Source organism: Mirounga leonina, unplaced genomic scaffold, assembly GCF_011800145.1.
Source record: "Mirounga leonina isolate KUSES-001 unplaced genomic scaffold, KU_Mleo_1.0 Mir_153, whole genome shotgun sequence".
NCBI lineage: Eukaryota > Metazoa > Chordata > Mammalia > Carnivora > Phocidae > Mirounga > Mirounga leonina.
This window is the reverse complement of record NW_023270387.1, coordinates 37,063,697-37,084,045: the sequence shown is the minus strand read 5'-3', so window position 1 is coordinate 37,084,045 and position 20,349 is coordinate 37,063,697. Positions and strand designations below refer to the sequence as shown.

At 45.3% G+C, this 20,349-nt stretch overlaps 1 protein-coding gene across 4 annotated transcripts in view; it reads left to right on the top strand.

Moving 5' to 3' along the window:
* Nucleotides 1–20,349, top strand: part of AMOTL1 (angiomotin like 1) — a 148,142-nt gene that overhangs the window by 38,660 nt on the left and 89,133 nt on the right. Inside the window, exon 1 of one of the 4 annotated variants that reach the window (XM_035009360.1) lies at nt 13,218–13,488. The exons of the other annotated variants lie outside the window; for them this stretch is intronic. Within the exon in view, the coding sequence (XP_034865251.1) occupies nt 13,440–13,488 (49 nt within the window). The 5' untranslated portion in view covers nt 13,218–13,439. Of the gene's footprint in view, nt 1–13,217; nt 13,489–20,349 lie in introns of those variants that run through there. 4 annotated transcript variants of the gene reach the window in all.

Genomic DNA, 20,349 nt, shown 5'->3' with positions numbered 1-20,349 from the left:
TGCATGAAAGGTGGGTGCTCAAAGCTATATATATGTATTTTTGTTTGTTTTTAGACCAACAAATAATGACCAATAGGCTCCAAAGGAATTTTCCATAATGGGATCTGAAGCAACAACCAGAAAAACTCCTTCTAGCTTCTTCCTTCATTCACTTCCAGCTCTCCCTGCCCCGTGTTACAGCCTAGAGTCCCTGCGACAGGAGACCTCTGATGGTTTCCCGGTGGTGATGGTGCTTGTGCTATTTCTAAAGGAAATGAAACCGTGGCAGCAGCGTGATTTGGAGCAGAGTGGTAGGAGCTCAGAGAGGAATCTGAAAACGTAACTAAGGACAGGTGGGCTCAGGTTCAGGTATAAAATTCACCGCCATGCTCCTGATGTTTGTTTGCGAAATGATGCCGTGCGTGGCCCAGGAGATGAAGCTTTATTTCAGGGTGTTCTGGTTGGGAGAGAGAAGGGAGCAGGAAAGGGAAATGACAATAAATTCTGGGGGATAAATGGTTATTTATCTTGGCTAAACAAAAGAAAGAGCAAGGAAGCAGATACGGAATAATGGGATAAAACACACACACACACACACACACACACTACACAGGAAAATGGGAAGGGCATTTTCCTCGCCAGAGAGATGTTTTTACATAGGCCGTGTCCAATTACTCCTGACTATTAAACACAATGTGACTACCTATGAACAATAATATTTCGTCGGTTTTGAGAACTACTGGAATCTAGAGAGCGTTAAGTCACCAGCTTGATCTGTTCAGGAGTACTGTGGTTATGATTTCTGGGTCACGTTCTTACTGGATGATCATTCTGGAATATGTCTTCTTTGTTTGTATTTTTCTCAAATCAGTTTTGCTCAGGGTGGGCACATTAAAATGATTTGGTATCTTTTGTGTGCTCTCTCTCTGTTCCTCCTCTTCTCTCCCCCCCCCCCCCTTGCTCTCTGTCTCCCTCCCTGGCCTCCTCTGTGCCTCTGTTTCTCTATGTCTGTGTCCTCCCCCTTCCTGCTCTGGTTCCCTCCTCCCTTTTCCCATCTTAAGTTGGAATATGGACAGAAAAAGCAGTGCTTGCCTTCCTAGGGCCCTCTGCCAGAAAATGGAACAGGTCAAATTATAAAAAAGGATAAAAAAAGACTGCTCTTTGGCAAAATGGGGGAAACAGATGTTCAGGGGTGGTTTTGCTGTCTCTCGCTATGTGCTGGCTGCTGAAACGCTCTTCTTACAGGCTCGCTAGTTACAGACATTCATCATCATGGCACACATGTGTGGTTATTTTAATGTCAAATATGTATATATATTTATCTCTGCCTAATTCGCCTCTCCCCGTGACCTTTGTACCCCCAAATCCAGAGTTGGCAACATTACTGACCACCTGGTAGCAAGATTTATTTTCAAACTCAGAGGTTTTGTGTGTGTGTGTGTGTGGTTTTTTTTTTTTTTTTTTGAACAGTGGGCACCATAGCTGCTTTCCGGGCACTGTTTAACAGTAAATATTTTATGGAGACTTCAGGTTTTTAAGAGAATAGAGAAGGGACCTGTGGATGCAGAATCTGGTCTGAAATGAACCCTACAGAAAGTTCGGGGCTGAAGGGGAGCTGAATGATGAAGGTCTACTGCTGGGATGTGTAACCTGCCGGGGCATTGGCTTTCTGTCTCCCAGAGGTTTGCTATTCACTGGCTGTTGACCAAAAAGAAAAGTCCGTTATTGTAGCTTTGGTGGTTGTCCAGCCAGCAACTTAAGACTGTGTCCTTAACGCAACATATTTCCCTTTTGGCTCGAAAAGCCATTTTCCCCCCAAACTCAGAAGAGAGATTCCAGATTCTGAACATTTGCTATGGACTAGGGTTTGCCAGGCTGTTTTCTGTCCTGTGCGACCCTCGTGTGGGTTAAGCTCATGTGACCACCCGCTGCCTTCACCTCCAGTGGCTCCCCATGTCGTATAGGATCAAATGAGTTAGCGCATCTAAAGCACTTAGGACAGTGCCTGACAAATGGCCAGGGTTTAGTAAATGCTGTCCATTTTTTGCTGCCTCTTCCCTGCCCCCCACTCCCTCATCATTTTCAGGTATGTCTTCCTTCCTTGAACTCCATCCCATTTCTCCTCTCCTTTTCTGGTCATCTAGTGACACTGAAAGAAGAGAATAGGGAAAAAGGATTAACCACAAAAGTATAAAGCCAGAGCCACCACAAGCTCAAACAGTGCCTTTGAACAAATTGGAAAAAATCATCCTCTCCAAGTGGATGAAGAGCAGAGACAGGGTTGCCAGTTTATTGGGTGGAGTGCAAGCTAGATTTCAGCCCCCCACCTCTGCCTCGTTCACTCCCTCAGCCTGGCACTCTTGTGCAGTGAACAGCTTACACAACTGAACATGGTAGCCCTGATCCCACACTCCCTGGGTGACATTCTCATGGATATTTCTTTCCTTTTCTGGGAACTCTTTCAGTGTTGTGTACATAATAAAAAGACTAAATTCTCCTTTGATTAATTCTTTTAAAATAAGTTTCCCCTAAATTATTTACCTGATGGGGTTTATTTTCCCCAAGTTCTGATCCCCTGAATAAAACTATGTTTAAAACTTGCCGTACATATGCCAGTAGTTAACCAAAATTTATTTACTCCAGTTCAAATGGCAGTTTTAAATGCACTGTAATAAAAAGAGCTGATATTTGTTGAGTGCTTTCCATGTATTAAGTATCTTGCTAAGAAATTTATGTCAGTCATCTTGAAACAATCCTGTGAGGCAGATACTATTATTTCCTTCATTTTACGGATGGGGAACTGAAGCTTGAACAAGTTAAATAACTTGCCAAGTCCCACCTGGTGGGTGGTAGAGCCAGGGCTTGAGCTCAGCTCTGTTCTTCACTGCGAAGGTTCTTAACCCACCATCCCAATTCCAGGGTAAGTTATGAGAACGCAAACTCCAGATCCTCAGCGGCAGATTCTTGGCAGAACCGCGATTTGCAATCAGGTCTATCTGACCGTAAAAATATGGGCTGACCGTTTACAATCCTGCATACAACTTGCCACGCACTGCAGGCTAGGCTTGGGGGCACAAGGGTGAAGAGACACAATCCTTTCCTCAAAGAAGCGTTGACCTAAGGCAGGGAGAAAGATCCAGTAACAGAAAATTTACAAGGTGGAGCTCTGGCTCCTCCAAGCTGATGGGCACTTACTGACCGGGGACCTTGAGTGGGTTATCTAAATTTTCTAGACCTCAGTTTACTCATCTGTGATATGGGAATGCAAATACCTACTTCATAGGGTAATTGGGAGGGATTAAATAAGATAATACATACAAAGTACTTAGCACATAGTTGGCATTCCATGTGTGGTTGTAATCATTATTATCATGGCAAGCGCAATCAGGGAAGTACTTAAGAAGGGCCTGGGACCCCAGAGAAAAGGAACCTGACTCAATCATGGAGGTCAAGGGGAGGCCAGGCAGCCTTTCTGGAGGAGATCCATTCTTCCCAGCATGACCTGCAAGAGAGCAAGGGTACCAGGCAGGAACAGCATCATATCTGTCTTAGAATAGCTGTGGCAGTCCCAGAACCACAGTGAGCTCCTCCTCAAGGGGTCGCGTCACTGAGTGCTGAATAACAGAGAACAGGTGGATGAAGCTGAATCTTCTCCCGCATCCGCGCCTGGGGTTTAGCATGGAAACTCTACAAAGTGGGAATGTAACCCCATTAACTCCTTCCTTAAATGCTGGGCCAGGCCTGATACCTCATGGAGTCTGTCCTGCTCTCAGAAGGTCCTTAACATTTGGCTTGGGGGGGGGGGGTTCAGTGGGACAAAGCTGTTAACACCATGTTCATTCGAATTTTACTCCTTTTTTCCATTATTAGCATCATTGTTGCTTTTTAGGACTATCATCTCCTTGGTGCTGACATTCCACATTGTTTGCTAAATGAGAGACTGAGGAATCCTCTAAGGTGGGTATAGGGACATAACCCTGGGTGGGCAGGTATTTGTCAGAATTAGCAAACAAAAATACAGGATACCCAGTAAGTTTAATTTTAGATGAACAGCAGATGATTTTTTTTTTTTAGTATATGCATGTCCTCTGCAATATTTGAAACATACTATACTAAAGAAATATTGTTGCTTTTCTGAAATTCAAATGCAGCTGGTGTCATGTGTTTTACCTGGCAGCCCTAGGTGTAGGAGCAGCGTCTGGGGATGCTCTGTTCTTTGCACCGGATTTTAGTTTGCTCTGTTAGGAGGCGTGATAAAACACAGCTCTGTCCCTATCACCAGGTATTCAATCTGCATGGGACTCCATTTAGGTGCTTCTATCAATGAGACCTGATTGCTGATGTCTGAGTTCTTTTATCACCTCAATTAGAAAAGGATGTTGGAAGTTAATCCTTCCTAGAGTAGAAATCCTAAACAACTTCAGGGATTTGATGCATGCTCCATTTGTATAACATATAAACACAGAGCAACTCCTTCTCCTGGATAGGCCGCATGGCTTCTGGAGTCCGGATATTAAGGTTTTGTTCTTTTCCATTCTCTCTTGTAACAGAAGCGCAGGTCCAGTCTTTTCTCTTTTGGGGAGTCAGAACATCTTCACATCCTCCTAGGAGTGGATAACCAGTGCCCTCCTTCTGTAATGCATCAGCACTCAGCCTGTAGCTAGATCATCACCAGAGGGGTGACATATGTGTGGGGGTCCCCCTACCTGAGTAAACCTGGTTTTGCTAAGTGGTGATCATTATTATAACAGTTTCTTTATAGGGAGGGAACGAAAACCTGACTTCCTGTTTCTTGCTCCCAGTCGTCCGTGTTTGTGTCTTCTAGAGCTTTCAACATTTTTTCTTACTGCGATCCAGTATCAGGATACACTTTACATCGACACTCACACATACAAATTTTAATATAAATATAACTAAGACAGAAGTTGTATGGGATAGTAATTACCCTTATTAGATTGGCTGCATCTGGTATTTTCCATTATGTTTTCTTTTACTTATTTAAAATGCTGCTTAGCCTGTTCAGTTGATTTCTACTAATGGGTTGCCAACTGCCATTTAAAAAACAATGCTCTAGAGTGTTATATGGCAAATGGAGAATCAGTCTGTTCTTCCTTTCTTTCTGAAAGCTGCCAAAATATTTGAAGATAGCTATCAAATTGTATCTTAATCTTCTCCACACAATGGACCAGAGCTAATACGCTCTGCTTTCTCCATTCCATCATGCTCAACATCTGCAGAGTGCTGTCTAGGTGAGGAAGAACTCAGAGAACTGAGCACATGGCCTCACATACAGCTTGACCAATACTTGGCATAGTGGGATCATCAGACCCCTTGATCTCAACCTCCCATCCAAATTACTATCACTCCATCAATCAATACTCATTGGGAATGGTTACTTAATATTTTAAATTTACCTAAAATACCTAACCCGTTTTTTTCCTGTTTTGTCTATACGGGTATCTGGAGATATTTTTCCTAATTGGGGAGGGGAGGGGCTCAAATCACGATGCCCATCATTCATGTATCCTGGATCTACCAATGAAATATTCCCAGACTCAAGAAATGTAAACAAAAAGAAACTGTGTATCTAGCACAACAACAATTAAATCTCCTCTTACAATGACCATATTTTGAAAGAAAATGGATAACAGGTTAGTAATAACAGCTAATAATTACGGAGTGTGTGCTGCTTGCTAAGCACAGAGCTGAGAGCTTTATACTTTACATGCAACTGACTCATGCATTTCTCACAACACTTTGAGGTGGATGCTACTGTAATTACCACTTACTGAAAGAAGAAAAACTGAACTTTAATAAAGTCAGGTCCTTTAACCAGTCATGTAATCAATAAGTGGCAGAGGGGAAGCTGGTCCCAGGCCCATCTGACTCCTCAGCCTGTGCTCTAGAACACTTAACTCAATATTGAGTCCACATATGGGAAGCTACCTTTGGTATGTCACATATCTAGCATGGTGCTTTTTTGGGGGGGCTTCATAGATCTTGCTCCCTCCCATAAGGAAACGGAAGAACTTAGTAGCAAGTTGAGGTTCCTAGCAGCCCCCAGGAGTCTATGGAGACCGTCTAGATTCATCACTAACGGCACTAGGGTCAGGCCTCATGGTGCTTTCTAGTGGTGCGGTGCTGCCTGGAGGATGGGGAGGCATCTCTCCTGTCCAGGAGACCTGGGAGGAAGAATTGAGTGCTTGGGAAACAACACAGCTCTGCTCTGAACATAGGCTGGAATCCTGACTCTCACTGACACACCATGTGATCTCTGGAAATTCACCTAATCTCACCTCGCCCCTTTTCCACATGTGTAAAACATGGATAATAGCACCTACTGTGCAGGGCGTTGGGTACGGATAAAATGGGATCATGTACGAAATCACCTGGCACAGAAGAGATACCACTCTGTGCATGCTGGTTCAAGACGGAACACTGCGTTCTGATCATTCTTCTACAACAAGCAAGAGACCTATTCCTTCATTTAGACTGAGATTCGGAGTACATGGAAACGTAGGTCCCCAAATGTCTTATACCAGTGGTTCTCAAAGTGTGGTCCATGGACCAGCAGCATCAGCATCGTCTGGAAACTTGATAGAAATGCAATTCTGGGGTACCACCCTGACCTCCTGAATCAGAAAATCTGGGGTGGGAGGGTAACCCCCCTCCTCCCCCAACTGCTGTCTCTTCTAACAAGCTCTTCAGGTGACTATGATGCAGGTAAAGTTTCAGAACCACTGCCCTACTGGCACTGAGGATCTGGGGTCTTTCCCCGTTTTCAGGAGGACTCAGTTGAAGCCTCTGGAGAGACTGCATCTTTCGTGTAGAGACTGTGACCAAATACATAGACTGTAGAGTTCACTTTCAGGTTGTTTCCATTTGGTCCTCTTGTTATTGTTTATCCCAAGTTGTTCATTTTCTGACGTTCCTTATCTCTCTCCCACTTAATTTGAAACTCATCTTCTATGTACCCTTTATCACAAAGGTAGACTGAAAAGGGACCATTCACAGACACTGGGAGAGGAGACTGGTAACATTCCTGTGGAACTCTTCCAGGGCCCATCCCTGCAAGCCCTCTCCTCCCTTTGTCTCCTTTAAGTTCTCCCCTCTCATTGGGCTCTTCTCTGCTTCAGAATCTTTGCACATGCTGTTTGCCCAGCTGGAACACTCTGGCCCTCTCCAGCACCATCTTGGAGACACCTTCCCTTTCCAGCCCCTTTCTCCCTCCTTAGTCTCTGTTACTGCGCCCTGCTCCTGTTCTTCATCACACATAGACCAACGAATTATAGGCTTATTTATATACATGTTAGTTAGAGCCCATACGACAGTACTCACGCACCTGGCGGAGTGTGTGGCTTATTAGTCAATGTAACCAATAATACGTTTTGAAGGAACGAATGAATGCATGCGTCATTGTAGCTCTCCTATGGTTCTGCTTGCTTTCAAACTCTATTGTGCTTTCAGTTAATCCTTTCAGTTAGTCCTTCTGTTTTTTGGTCTTAATTTTTTCTAGTTATTTCTAATTATTCCCCCCTCTACCTCGAACTTTTCTGAAGGCTCTTGTTCTGCTTAGCGTGATCCTGGCTTTGTCGCTGACACACAATAAATACTTTCTGATTTCTGGATGGATAACTTATCAGTTAAGATGTGAATTTGAACTCTTCCCCCTCCCGCCCCGACTCTATGCTGTAAAAGAATTTCTTTTCTCCTGAATTGAACCACCCGGAGTGGCTAGAGCCATTAAGAATGGTGAGAGTTTCCCCACTTCTCTGTCTTTGGCATCTAAATTACAAGACATGTCATCTTTAGTGCATATTCCAGAAGGAACCAGAACTGCTATACAGGTTGTGGAGGGGTCTTCCTTCTCACTGTTGTTTGTAGCTAAGAAAAGAAAGGACACGTTTTCAGAATAAAATACCCGAGCGTCCTTTTCAGAATGGCGGCGACAAGGGCTCTTAAGTACGAACATTTTGACCTGAGTTATCGCCAGTTACTGTGACAATCCTTGTTTTTAATAGTGATTTTATGTTGCTATTGTTTTAGAAACTCAGTATGATTCCAGCTTTAGGGGGAAAAAAACCCAAATTTGTCTACATCATCCTTGGAAATAGAGAAAAACATAATTAGTTTTTTGTTCATGAAAAAAGGAAAAGGAAGAAATAACCATATCATGATATACTGTAGGATGAGCAAAACTGAGGCTGCCTCCTGCTAGTTTGCAATTGGATTCACCCAGCAACTCAACGGAATGATCAATATGGTCAGAAGCTTGGGAGCCTGTAAACGGGCACCATTAATTACTTAGCTAACCCAGTGGTTCTCAGCGGGGGGGCAATTTTACCCCATAGGAGACATTTGGCAACATCTGGAGACATTATTAGTTGCCACCACTTGGGATGGAGTTGCTCCTGGCATCTACGGGGTGCTGCTAAAACCTCCCTCCAATGCCCAGGACAGTCCTTCATAATGGAGACTCATTTGGTCCAAAATGTTAGTAGTGCTGCTACTGAGAAACCTTGAGAAAACCAATCAATCAAAAAGTATGAGCTTTCAATACTCCCAAGATTTCTATAGTAACAGTAGCAATTAATAATTGAAATGATTATTACTTATTAAATACCTGCTACTTGCCAGCCTCTTTGTAAAGAATTCCTAGCTACTGAGTCAGGATCTGACCCCAGGTTTGTTCGGGGACATTGTCTGTATTCTCCTTCCTTAGCATTTTTGTATGTGTGCATTTTCCCTGGACATGATCGTGTCTACCCTCTGCTGATTGTGTTTTCTATAGATCAAGTTAGGTGTTGAGTGCATCCTAGGTAATACACTCACAGGAGAAAGCCACGGGCAAGAAGAGACCGGTGTGTCGCTATGGGTGGTGAAGCTAAAACATCCAGACAAACAGGCCTCAGATCTATAACTTACTAGATGAGTCTAATGCCTATGTAGGATGGTAGCGTATTAAGTATCTACTAAAGTAGCCTTTAGTAGGTACTTAATAAATATTTGTTGGGAAATTTTTTCATAATCAACAAAGTCCTTGGTAAGCTTCAAATGGAGCAGGGTTTTCAAATGTCCTATTCTGTTATATAACATTGAGTTCCTCCTAAAAGCAGCACCTGGTATTTCCAGAAGTTCAGAGGTGCCTCACCTTGTGTATTTCCACTTGCTCTTGACAGCTTTCTCTTGTTTTTTACTGTTCCATTCTTAGTCAGTCTGGCCTGGCAAAGGCTCACCCCTTGCTCCTCCCTCTCTGCACACTATATTCCCTGGCCCCCCATCTACTCAAGGCTCTCCCAGTATTCCCTGAATTTTGCTCCTGTCAACAGCTTGCAAGATGGGGGCAGGGCATGTGTCAGAGGAAGCATGTGCCATGTGAGAAAGCTTATTTGAGAACATGATTTTGTATTTGGAAACAAGCAGGAAAAAATCACAACTATCATCATTGTAAAACCAAGAACTGAAAGAAAAGCTTGGGAGAAACTGTCTTGCCTGGCAATAATATGGCAATGATCATATCTACAGTGGGCGTGACCGTTGTATATTTATGAAAAGGGGCTCAAAGGAAAAGTGCTGAGAAGCACGACAGTGTGTGCTTTCTCTTCCTGTGTCCATGTCTTTGCTAGTAGTATCCTCCTCCTCTCAGCACTCGGATTTCTTGGAACGTGCCGTTTGCCTGCCGTACAGCATCAGTCACTCCAGTCTGCTCCCATAATGCTTTATTTTTAACTTCTAATATGTCACCCATCATCCTTTACCTTGATCATACTAAGCTCTGATGTAGTGAATGCTTCTGAAAGAGAATCACAAGAGCTCCGTGACCCCAAGGAGCCAGTCAGAGACCTTAGTTTGTGCCCCTCAAACTGCAATGTGCCAGGAGTCAGAATGGATTCTAGGACGTCACCCTTAGAGATTCTGAATCTTTTGATTTAGAATCATGACCACTCTCTTCTTGCCATCAGTTGTTTCCCTCCTAGTAAGTCCAGGCCCATCCTAGTCAAAGTAGTAGTTGATAAGGACTTTAAGGGATGTGTTTGGAGGGTGCAGAGAAGAAGAGTGAGGGGAAAGGAGGTTTGCATTTTATTAGGGAATTTCAATTCCTTGGTATTTCAAATCACTAGAGGAGAAACAGGGTTTCTTTTACTGGATTTCTATTGTGTGTCCAGCACTTGATAAGCCAATGAGGTGAGTGTAATTATTCCCATTTTACAGAGGAGGAGGCTGAGGTTCATGTTATGTTACTCTTCATAGCAGGAAATAAGTGGACCCAGGATTAGAACTCAGGACTAGCTCTAAAGACCACATTCATTCTCCTCCACCTGGATGCCTCTGTCATCTGGTCTGGAACATCCTAGTACGTGCCTTGTTTGGAGTTAAAGACTGTTCTTTGAGTTGTCCCTAAGAGTGCTGAAATTGTTCCATCACCTTCTTAACCTTCCTGGGAGTGAGTAAAAGACAACTGGGTCACTTTGGAAAGAATGCTGACATTTAGAGTATCTAGATCCAAAGAAAACACAGATGCTGACTGGTGAGCTACCTTCCTGCTAGTAAAGCAGATTTCAGTTTATGTTGTCGACATACCTTGTTTCTATTTGGCCCCAACCACATGTTGGAATCTGGAACCAAATATACTGTAAAACATTATTGATGACCTGTTGCTAGTCAAATCTGATGTCTTTTTCTCAAGCCTGTGTTCCTGAACAATAAATTCTCATATATATATATATATTTTTTCAGATATATTTGATGTGCAAGATTATTCATTTTCTATATTTGATGTGGTGATTATTAATAGTTGAAGAAATTCAGGTGCATGGAGGGGAAAAATTGGCCTGCCATGTACGTGACCCTTGTATTATTACTTGGTACAATTTGAAGAGCTCAGGCTAGGTCCACCTGCTGGGGTCAGCTGACTGTGGAGCCCACAAGCAGTACCACATCATGGGAAGTCTAGGAATCCGGAGCCCTTGCTGGAGGGACCTTCTCAAAACTTCCTCTGGCCTCCATGCCTTTAAACCTCCCCACTCTTCTACTTCTCCAACCTTCACTCTTCTTCCTCCTCCTTTCCCTAATTTTTTTGTCCTGGGCCTTCTCCAAGTAAACCGACCTTCATAGCTTCATTTCTATTTTTCTCTACATGTCTGTTCTCCACTTCTCACCCAGGTTCTTGTTCCTTCTTTCCTCTTGCCCAGAGGACAGTAAAGTCTTTCAGCAACTTCCTCAAACCAGTTCCCCCTCTTCACTCAGCTTCTCCCAGCATTGGTCCCATGACACATACTTACAGGAATGGTCCATTCTGCCTATGACCCAGGTTCCAAACTGGCTTGACTTGATTACCTTGTTCGTCCTCCTAGCTAAGTCACTGGGAAAAGTAAAATCTTGCCTCAAAGAGTTGGTATCTTCACTGTATTTGGTATCTTCAAAGATTTGGTATTTGTATGGTCTCTCGCTCTTTCTTTCCCATCTCCTTTGCCTGGACTTCACATGTCATTGCTTCCTGAGACTGTTTCCCAGATCAGCTCCCTACCTCACAAGGCTATTGAAGGGTTGATTGAAATAATAATAGCAAGTATACATTCAGCACTTACATGCATTATGCTAAGTATTTTATTTGTTACTTCATTCCATCCTTACAACCACCTTGCCATGGCTATTTCCATCACCTTGCAAATGAAACAGCAGTTTAGAAAAGTTAGGTGACTTGCCCAAGGTCACACAGTGAGTGAGTGGGTGAGCTGTCACTCAACCCATACCTGTTTTGTTCCAGTGGATGCTTGCTTGTAACTATTAAATTTTGCTGCCTCCTAGGATATAGTGTGTTATCTAATGGGGGCAATTAATAAATGTTGGTTTCCTTCCTTCTTTCCCTCCTTTTTCTATCCATTATCTTTTCCCCACTCTAGACTAATTTCCTACAAATGCTACCTGCATCTGAGCCCCACCACCCTTCAAGGCTCCCCTTTCTTCTGCACAGAGTCAGTCCTTTACTCCACATTTTTCAGGCACCACCAGCGCTTTCCTGTTTTCTGGTTGCATATCTTTTCTACTTAAATCCTAGAAAGGCTGGTTAGCTGCTGTTTCTTTTGTTTCTTTTATGTATTATCAAGTCCTAGGGTAGCTGACTTTAAATGGAGTTAGGTATTTGGTAAATGATTGGTAAATTACTGCCTTTGGGTTTTATCTTGAGAGCCGAGGTTACTGAGCCATCAGAGGAATCAGAAGAATAGACTGGAATCAGGATACACAATCCACCAGAATTGACAAGAAGGGTACAACCGCTGGCGGACTACTTGGGGAATTGCCCCAGTCCAGGCAGGAATCCCAGAAGAAATCCTGATCTCGTGAGAAGGCAAAGAGAGGAGAGGAGCACCAGATAAGAGGTGTGGTATGCACTGACTCCTGGTAACGTCTTCCACAGCAACTATTCTATTCCCTGGTCTGTCCACCTGGCAGCAGCAGAGCAGGCCTCTGAAAGCTAGGGAGAAATGTTATGGTTGCATGGTTCCAGGTCCCAGATCAAGGCTCCAGAGGTCTGCCCAGTATAATTGCGTATAATGGGATGGGTGAATAGTGTTTCTTAATACAGCCCGATTTAAGAGGTGGGGCAGAATAGGCAACATTTTTCCAGAGTCACTTTCTGTGCTTCCACCAGGGCAGATAACAGCCTGTGGGGTTGTGACCACAGGATGTACGGTTCTGCCAACACATTTACTACCTAAGGCTATAAGACCTGTTTGGGCCCTTCTGCTTGTCAACGGAGTCAAACGTAGCAGCTCAGCGCCCAATCCCAGTGTGTGATAGACGTACCAGGGCCTGAGGAATGCAAAGAGCAGTGTAGCCGCTTTTCACCTGGAAATTCCACTTAAGAAGAAAAGATCCGAAACATAACCTAATCTGGACTTTGAGGGCAGACCGGGAAACCGATTTCTGCCCGAGTTGGCCCGGTGGGAAGGAAGAGAAACTCAAAGGAGGGAGAACTGTTGAGTCTGACGTTAATTAAGCCGCGGCAGGGAAGCAAACGGCGGAGGCTGTCGCCCTCCTAAACTCTCAGGGAGACACGTCAGCCGGAGCTCGGGGCAATTTCAGCGGGCGACGTCCCGGCCCGGGAGGGGTGGCGGGCGGCTGCAGGCGGGCTCTAGGGCCCAGCGGCCCGGCGCTGGGGCGGGGGTGGAGTGTAGGGTTACAGTGACGAGCCCGACGACCCTCCCCGGCCCGAGCGCGGGGAGCGGGGAGCCCGGGGCGGGGAGTGCGGGCGGCGGCGGGGCGCGCGGGACGCTCTAGGACCCAGCAGCGGCGGACGGCTTCGGGGCTGGAGGTGAAGCCCTGGCGTTTCTCTCCTTCCTGTGTGAATGGGGCTGACTGTCGGGCGCCGCTTCCCCGCGCTGCCCCACGCCATGCCCTGCACGCTGCCCGGCGGCCGCCTTCCCCAGCCGCGCCACTGAGCTAGCCATGGTCGCCTCATGTGGCGGGCAAAGTTGCGCCGGGGAACTTGCGAGTCTGCGGTGAAAGGTAACCAGTCCCCGCTCAGGGTGCGGGGAGGGCGCCTCCGAGTCTCCCACGCGAGGGACCCAGCCGACCGCTGCTCCTCCACCCCTTGCTGCTCCCGGCACGGAGCTCCTCCTCGGGGGACCCGGGGCTGAGATCGGCCGGGCTCCCCAGCGACTTGGGCAGCCGATTCGGCGCGGGTGGCCGGGAGTGTCAGCCACCGCAATCTTGCCTTCCCTTACCCAGATTGGTGAATGGATAAAAAAAAAAAAAAAAGCAGAACTCTGTTCCCGCGCCACCCTGCAGGCCCCCCGGTGCCGGCGGGTTGGACCGCCGCGCCGCCCCGCGCCCCATCCGAGCCTGGGACGTCGTGTGGGCCGGCGGGGCTAGGGCCCCGGGGTGCGGGCGCGCCCCCGACGCGGGGCTGGCCTTTCCGGAGGGGCGCTGCCATATGGCTGCACTCTCCGAGACGCGCCCGCGCGCGGGTCTCCCGGGGGCCGAGGGAGGGGGCGGAAGCGAGTGGCCGGTGGCCACTGCCCTCCGCGCGAGACAAAGGCGCGCACACGGGCCCGCCCGACGGGATGCGGCGCCCCGGCCGGACCCTTCCTGCCGCGCGGGGGAGTCTCGGCTGTGGCGGGCGGGGCCGGCCAGGGGGTCGCGCTCCAGACCCGGGGGCTCGGATCGCGTTAGCTGCTGCTCCTTTGTTCTGCCCAGACAAGTTTCTTAGACAGAAACTGGGGAGTTAGACTTAGCTCTCCCTTGCTGTTAGTGCTGCCTTTAAAAGAATCTGGTTTCAAGGGGGGAAAATTAAACTTTCCAAGTGGAACTGGTTTTTCTTGGAATGTGACATTTGTGGCAGGAGGGAGATTGGCACGTCGGCCCCTGACAGCCCTGCGGAGCCGGGGGCCCTGCGCCGGGGCAGGGGCCGAACGTGCCCCGGAGGCTGCAGGGCTGGAGGAAGAGGCGGCGAACCCACGACGCCGCGCGCGCACCCACCTCGAGGGCCTCTGCCTCCTGCCCTGAGCTCGCGGCGACGTTTCCAAGTTTCCCCCTTAGGAGCCCAGGCTGTGAATCCCGGCTCCCTACCCGCAGCTCCCGCGCCGCGCCACGCCCTACTCCGTAGGGTCTTGATTGGTGGCTGGGGAGACTTTCCCTTTCCATTTTTGTTTGAAGGTTTTGCTATTTTGGCTTGGGTGTTGGTTTACTGTCTTCAAATGGCAGTGCTTTGGAAAGTGCCCAGCTACTGCATGGACCACCTGGACTGGGGCTTCAGTAGAGGGGCGCCCTGATCCTGTGGCTTTTGCGGTTGGGACCGAACATTTTGTGCCCTTGGTCCCTCAACTCCTTTGCTCTGTCCTGAGAAAGTGCGGACATGGTTGCCCATTTCCTTCTTTCAAGGCATGTTATGAGAGGCGAGTTTTTGTACTCCTTACAAAGTCGTTGGTTGGTAGCGTAGGTAGGGGGTCAAGAGGGCCAATTATCATCCCCAAAGATGCTCTGGACTACCCCAGACAATGACGTTACTTGCCATAAGCGAGTAAAACCAGAATAGAGAGATATTAATAGCTGCTATCCCAAAAAACTTCCTTCCTTTTCGGGAAGTGAAAAGTCAAGCCTTGAAATGTTGAACAATTATGGCTCTCTGCAGGGCCTGTGGGTCCCTGCCAAACTGACTTAAGATTTCCCCTGGCTGCCCACATTGCTGACTACCCACTGCTCCTGGCTGCCCACCACTGCTGGACCCTGTAGGTGGCAGACCCAGGGTAAGCGTTAAGGGGACTCTCTAGATTGCAAGTTCTTGAAGAATCTAGACCAATTTGAAATTTATTTCCCAGGATGGTGTTCTGAGCCTGTTCATAGTGCATCTACCATGACCATTCTTTATGGGAATTGTGTGGGAACAATATTTGAATACACTTTGAACTGTTTTGCAGAGGAGTAAAGGGTTGGAAACCACTTATTTGACCGAATGAAAAGGAGGAAGATACAGAGTAAAAGTTTTAGAGATGCCTCTAGTCTCCTCATGGGGTCTGGGGGAATATTTAGTTTTTGGATAGGTTTAGTTTGACTTTTGTGAGATACATTTCTCAAGATAAATAAGGAAACCCTGGTAAACTCTGCAAATGGTTAGGAGGGAGAGAAGGTGCCACACTTTTAATTCACCCTCCCTCTTCTTTTTGAAATGCACAGAAGTCTTGTTTTTTTTAGGTTCTGTGCTGATGGTGGAGGGTGAAGAATACTAATGTACCAAAGGGCATGTGGAGATCAAAGCATTTAAAAATACATCTTTTCATGGAAGCTAATGGAGGACTTTCAGTTTAAATGGGATTTAAAAGTGCTGTCCTTAAGAAAAGCACATGAATGCAGAAATGTGAGTGAGTAATTTTATGGGAAGGCACTCTGCTGATTAGACTTGAGAGTGTCTGCCCTTGGCCAGTGAGTCTGGAGGCTTCTGTGGGTAGAGCTGTGCTTTTTTTTTTTTTTGAAGTCTACCTCTATGGAGAAGAGCGGACCCAGGGCTTGGGGGAGAAATGGCTGAACTAATTGAAATAAGAAGGCAGCCTGGCTGGTGAGAGTTGCAGGGAAAAGTGCAGCCCCTAGGTACCAGGGCTGTTTTTCTTCATAGTAATTTGTGAAACTGCTTTGAAAATGATTAAGTACTGTATAACGTAAGGCTTTTTAAAAAAAAAATAATTAATGACTTCTGAAACAAGGGAATTGCTAGTGAAAACTGTAAAAATCTGATTTTCCAGGCCAGTGAAATAAAAGGAAGTAACTTTGTAAGACCTGTTAGTAGTTCTGATATGCAAAATTCTCCCAAAGTAGCATCCCGCACCGCCCCCCCCCAACCCCCATGTGGCTATCTGCATTTCAAATGCATGTGGAAGCAGCTCAGGTCAGGAAATCCTCTAGCGTTTTGAATAATTTTTCTCCTCCTATTTTTTCATTAATTTTGGTAGGCTCTTGTGTCCCAGAATTCACTAGGCAATGGAATACTTGAAAAGCCAAGGGGTAACTTGGAGGTCAACTAAGAGGACATATTTGATTATAAGGTTTGTTGGAAATAATCAGAGGTTGTTGAAGTTTTTGTTTGTTTGCTTATCGATTTTTTTGAATTTTTATTTTGTTGGTTTGACTTTGTTTTGTTTTGGGAGAAAGGCAAAATTTAAATCTTGGCCATTGTGGGTAGGTCAATACACTACTTTTGCCAAAGGAAGCCACGCCTGGGCTTGTGCGTTGGCACATTCCCCGTTCTCTAAATTGTGAGGCCCTTGGCCTCTGTTCTTGTGAAACAGGATCTATTCATTCCAGGCACTGAGGATAGGACTCCTGGATTCCCAAAGGGGTTTACACATCAGGCCTTTTTTTTTTTTCCATTTTATGAGGGGGATGGGGAAGTAGCTCTAAGATGTTAGGAAATGTATCCCTATTAAGACTGGGAGAATTGGATTTAACTTTTAAAAAAAATGAAGTCACATAGACCTACTGTGTGACTTTAAATCTGTGTTTGGGACCTCACTGACCAGTAGTGCAGCTATATATACCTCTTTTTTGTTCATTTTGTTTTGCTTTTAAGTAAAAGGCCTGTAGTTCACTTTTTAAAAAACTTTTTATTTTGAAATGATTATAGCTTTATGGAAAGTTGCAAAAATAGTAGAGAGGTCCTGTGTACTCTTCACCCATTTCCCCCCATTGGTAACATCTTACGTAACCAAAGTACAATAGAACCAGGAAACTGACATGGGTGCAGTCCATAGAGCATAGTCAGATTTCACTGGTTCTGCATGCACACATCTGTGTTTGTGTGTATATATACTTTGCATTTTTTTCACACTTGTGGATTCTGGTAACCACCAGCACAGCCAAGATATAGAACTATTCCATCAGGTCAAGGATGTCCCTTATGCCACCCCTCACAGTCACATCCACTCTCTCCCTTTCCCGCACCCAGCTGTAAACCCTAGTAACCACTAATCTCTTATCCCTCTGTCATTTTGAGAATGTTACAAAAATAAAATCATGTGGTATGTAACCTTTTCAGATTCACTTTTTCACTCAGCATGATACCCTTGAGATCCACCCAGGCTGTCACATTATCAACAGTCTGTTCTTTTTTATTGCTGAGTAGTAGTCCATGGTATGGATATACCACAGCTTGTTTAACCATTCCCCTACTGAAGAACACTTGGATTGTTTCCAGTTTTTGGCTCTTATAATTTAAGTTGCTGTGAACATTTGTGCACGGGGTTTTGTACAGACATGTTTTCATTTCTCCAGGATGAATGCGCAGGAGTGTGATTGCTGGGTTTTGAATGGTAGGGGTACGTTTTGTTTTTTTAAGAAATTGCCAAACTGCTTTCTAGAGTGGCTGTACAATTTTGCATTCCCACCAGCCACGTATGAGAGATCTGGTTTTTCTCTGCATCCTCCCCTGCACTTGTTTATTATTTTAGCTGCCCCAATAAGTGTTCTAGTCTCAGCCTGATTTTAATTTGCATTCCTTAATGGTGTTGTTGATGATGATGTTGAGCATCTTTTCATGTTTGCCATCCATATATCCTCTTTGGTGAAATGTCTGCTCATGGCCTGCTCATGTTCTAACTGGATTGGTTTTTTTTTTTTTTTTTAAGATTTATTTATTTATTTATTTGAGAGAGAGAGAGTGAGAGAGAGCATGAGAGGGGAGAGGGTCAGAGGGAGAAGCAGACTCCCCACTGAGCGGGGAGCCTGATGTGGGACTCGATCCCGGGATTCCAGGATCACAACCTGAGCTGAAGGCAGTTGCTTAACCAACTGAGCCACCCAGGCGCCCCCTGGATTGGGTTTTTTATTACTCTTAAGCTTTGAGAGTTCTTCATATATTCTAAATATGAGTCCTTTGTCAGATATATGGCTTGCATATATATTTTTCCAGTATGTAGTTTGCCTTTTTATCTTTTTTACTGGATCTTTTGCAGGGCAAAAGTTTTTAATTTTGATGAAGTCCAGTTTATTGATTATTTTCCCCTTTTATGGATTGTGTTTTTGGTGTCACATCTAAGAGTGCTTTACCTAGGCCTACATCCCAAAGATTTTCTCCTATGTTTTCTTTTTAAAGTTTCATAGTTTTACATTTTTTTAAAAAGATTTATTTATTTATTTATGTATTTTAGAGAGAGAGAGGCAGGGAGGGGCAGAAGGTGAGGGAAACTTAAGGAGACCTTGTGCCGAGTGAGGAGTCCAATGTGGGATGCTATCTCGTGACCCTGAGATCACGACCTGACCCGAAACCAAGAGTTGGACGCTCAACCGACTGTGCCACCCAGGACCCCCATAGTTTTACATTTTATGTTGAAATTAGTTCATTTTTGCCCTCTTTTAAGAATTTGTATGTCTGGCTACCGATCTTAAAAACCATCTCTTAGGTGTTTATTATGTTTTTAGTGCTTTGGAAGCACACTGTTGACCCAGGCATGTTCCCACTCTCAAGAGCTCACCCCTTAGTGGGAGTGTTGTATGGACGTTTTGGTGTGTGAAGAAGAGTAAAAGAGACAAACATGATGTGCTGTGGGAACACTGAGCAGAGAGGGCTCACTTTGATGGAGGCAGTTGGGGCTTCCCTGGGCAGGCTGCCCATGCATGGTGGGAATAAAATCAGTTCTTGCCTTTGATGCAGGTTTTGGATATCTGTATTGCCATGAATTCTTCAGTGTGGGTTATCCTGGTTCTTGAGCACATGCTGAGGGACTTGGGGTAAACTGAGTGTGGTTGAGGGCTTTTTTGGAACTGCACATGGCGTAATAGCTTAAAAAAATAATAAAAATGCAGTATAATAATAAAAACTCAATAACATACAGAGTATGAAGAAAGTTAGATAGCCTTAAGATGAGAATGTGTGTTAAAGGGAAAAAGGAGGTAATACTCTAGGTTGTTTAAGAACAGTGGACCTGGTTTGCTTCCTGGCCCTGCTGCCTCCTTGCTGTATAATCTCAGGGAATTTGACCTGCCGAAGCATCATGGATAAAAACGAAGACAGTAATAGTTCTTTACGTCTTGGAATTGCATGAGGGTAAAAAGAAATAGTGCATATGTACAGTGCTGGACACATTGAAAGCACTCAGTAAATACCTGCTGCTATTATTATTATTATTATTAAAATAACAGAGAGACCAATGGTTTTAGAATGTTATGTGTATTCTCATGTATGTCCTGTCTCTGAGAAACTGGAATTCCAGTTCTTATAGAAACTGAGCTTTTGACAGTTGGGGACACTGTATCGTGTACCAAATGTTATTTATTGCATGAAGTTAGAAGTTAGGACACTCTATTCACAAGCTAGTACTGGCTATAAAATAGACGTTTTCCCCACCTATCAGCCAAGGTTTTCTGAGTAAAGAACAGTTTCCTCTCTGCCCCAACTGCAGGAGGTCTGTGTGTTCTCAAAGCTAGTTCGGAGTTTACAGTGCTTGTCACCCTAGGTACAGTAAGTCAGGGCTGATGTCACCAGGATGTGTCCCAAACTTCACAACCAGCAGCTCCCTTTCCTTTCCCTCGCTGACTAAAGGTGTTTGTTTCCCAGAGGAAGTGGAATGAACTCCAGACGTTCAGTTCTAGAGCAGTGGTTAGAACAGTGGTTCTCAAATGCGGGTGGACATCAGAGTCACCAAGAGGGCCTATGTTCTAACAAAACAGACCGTGAGCAACCCCCCCAACCCCAGTTTAGTTTCAGTTAGCTCCTGGAGGGGCCTGAGAATTTGCATTTCTAACAAGTTTCCAAATGATGCTGGCCCTGCTGGTCCAGGGATCACACTTTGAGAACCACTATTTGAGAGCATAATCTCCCTTTAACTGGCTCTGGACTGAGTGCCTAACTCTTTGGAACTGAATTTATTTCTGGCCTTTTTT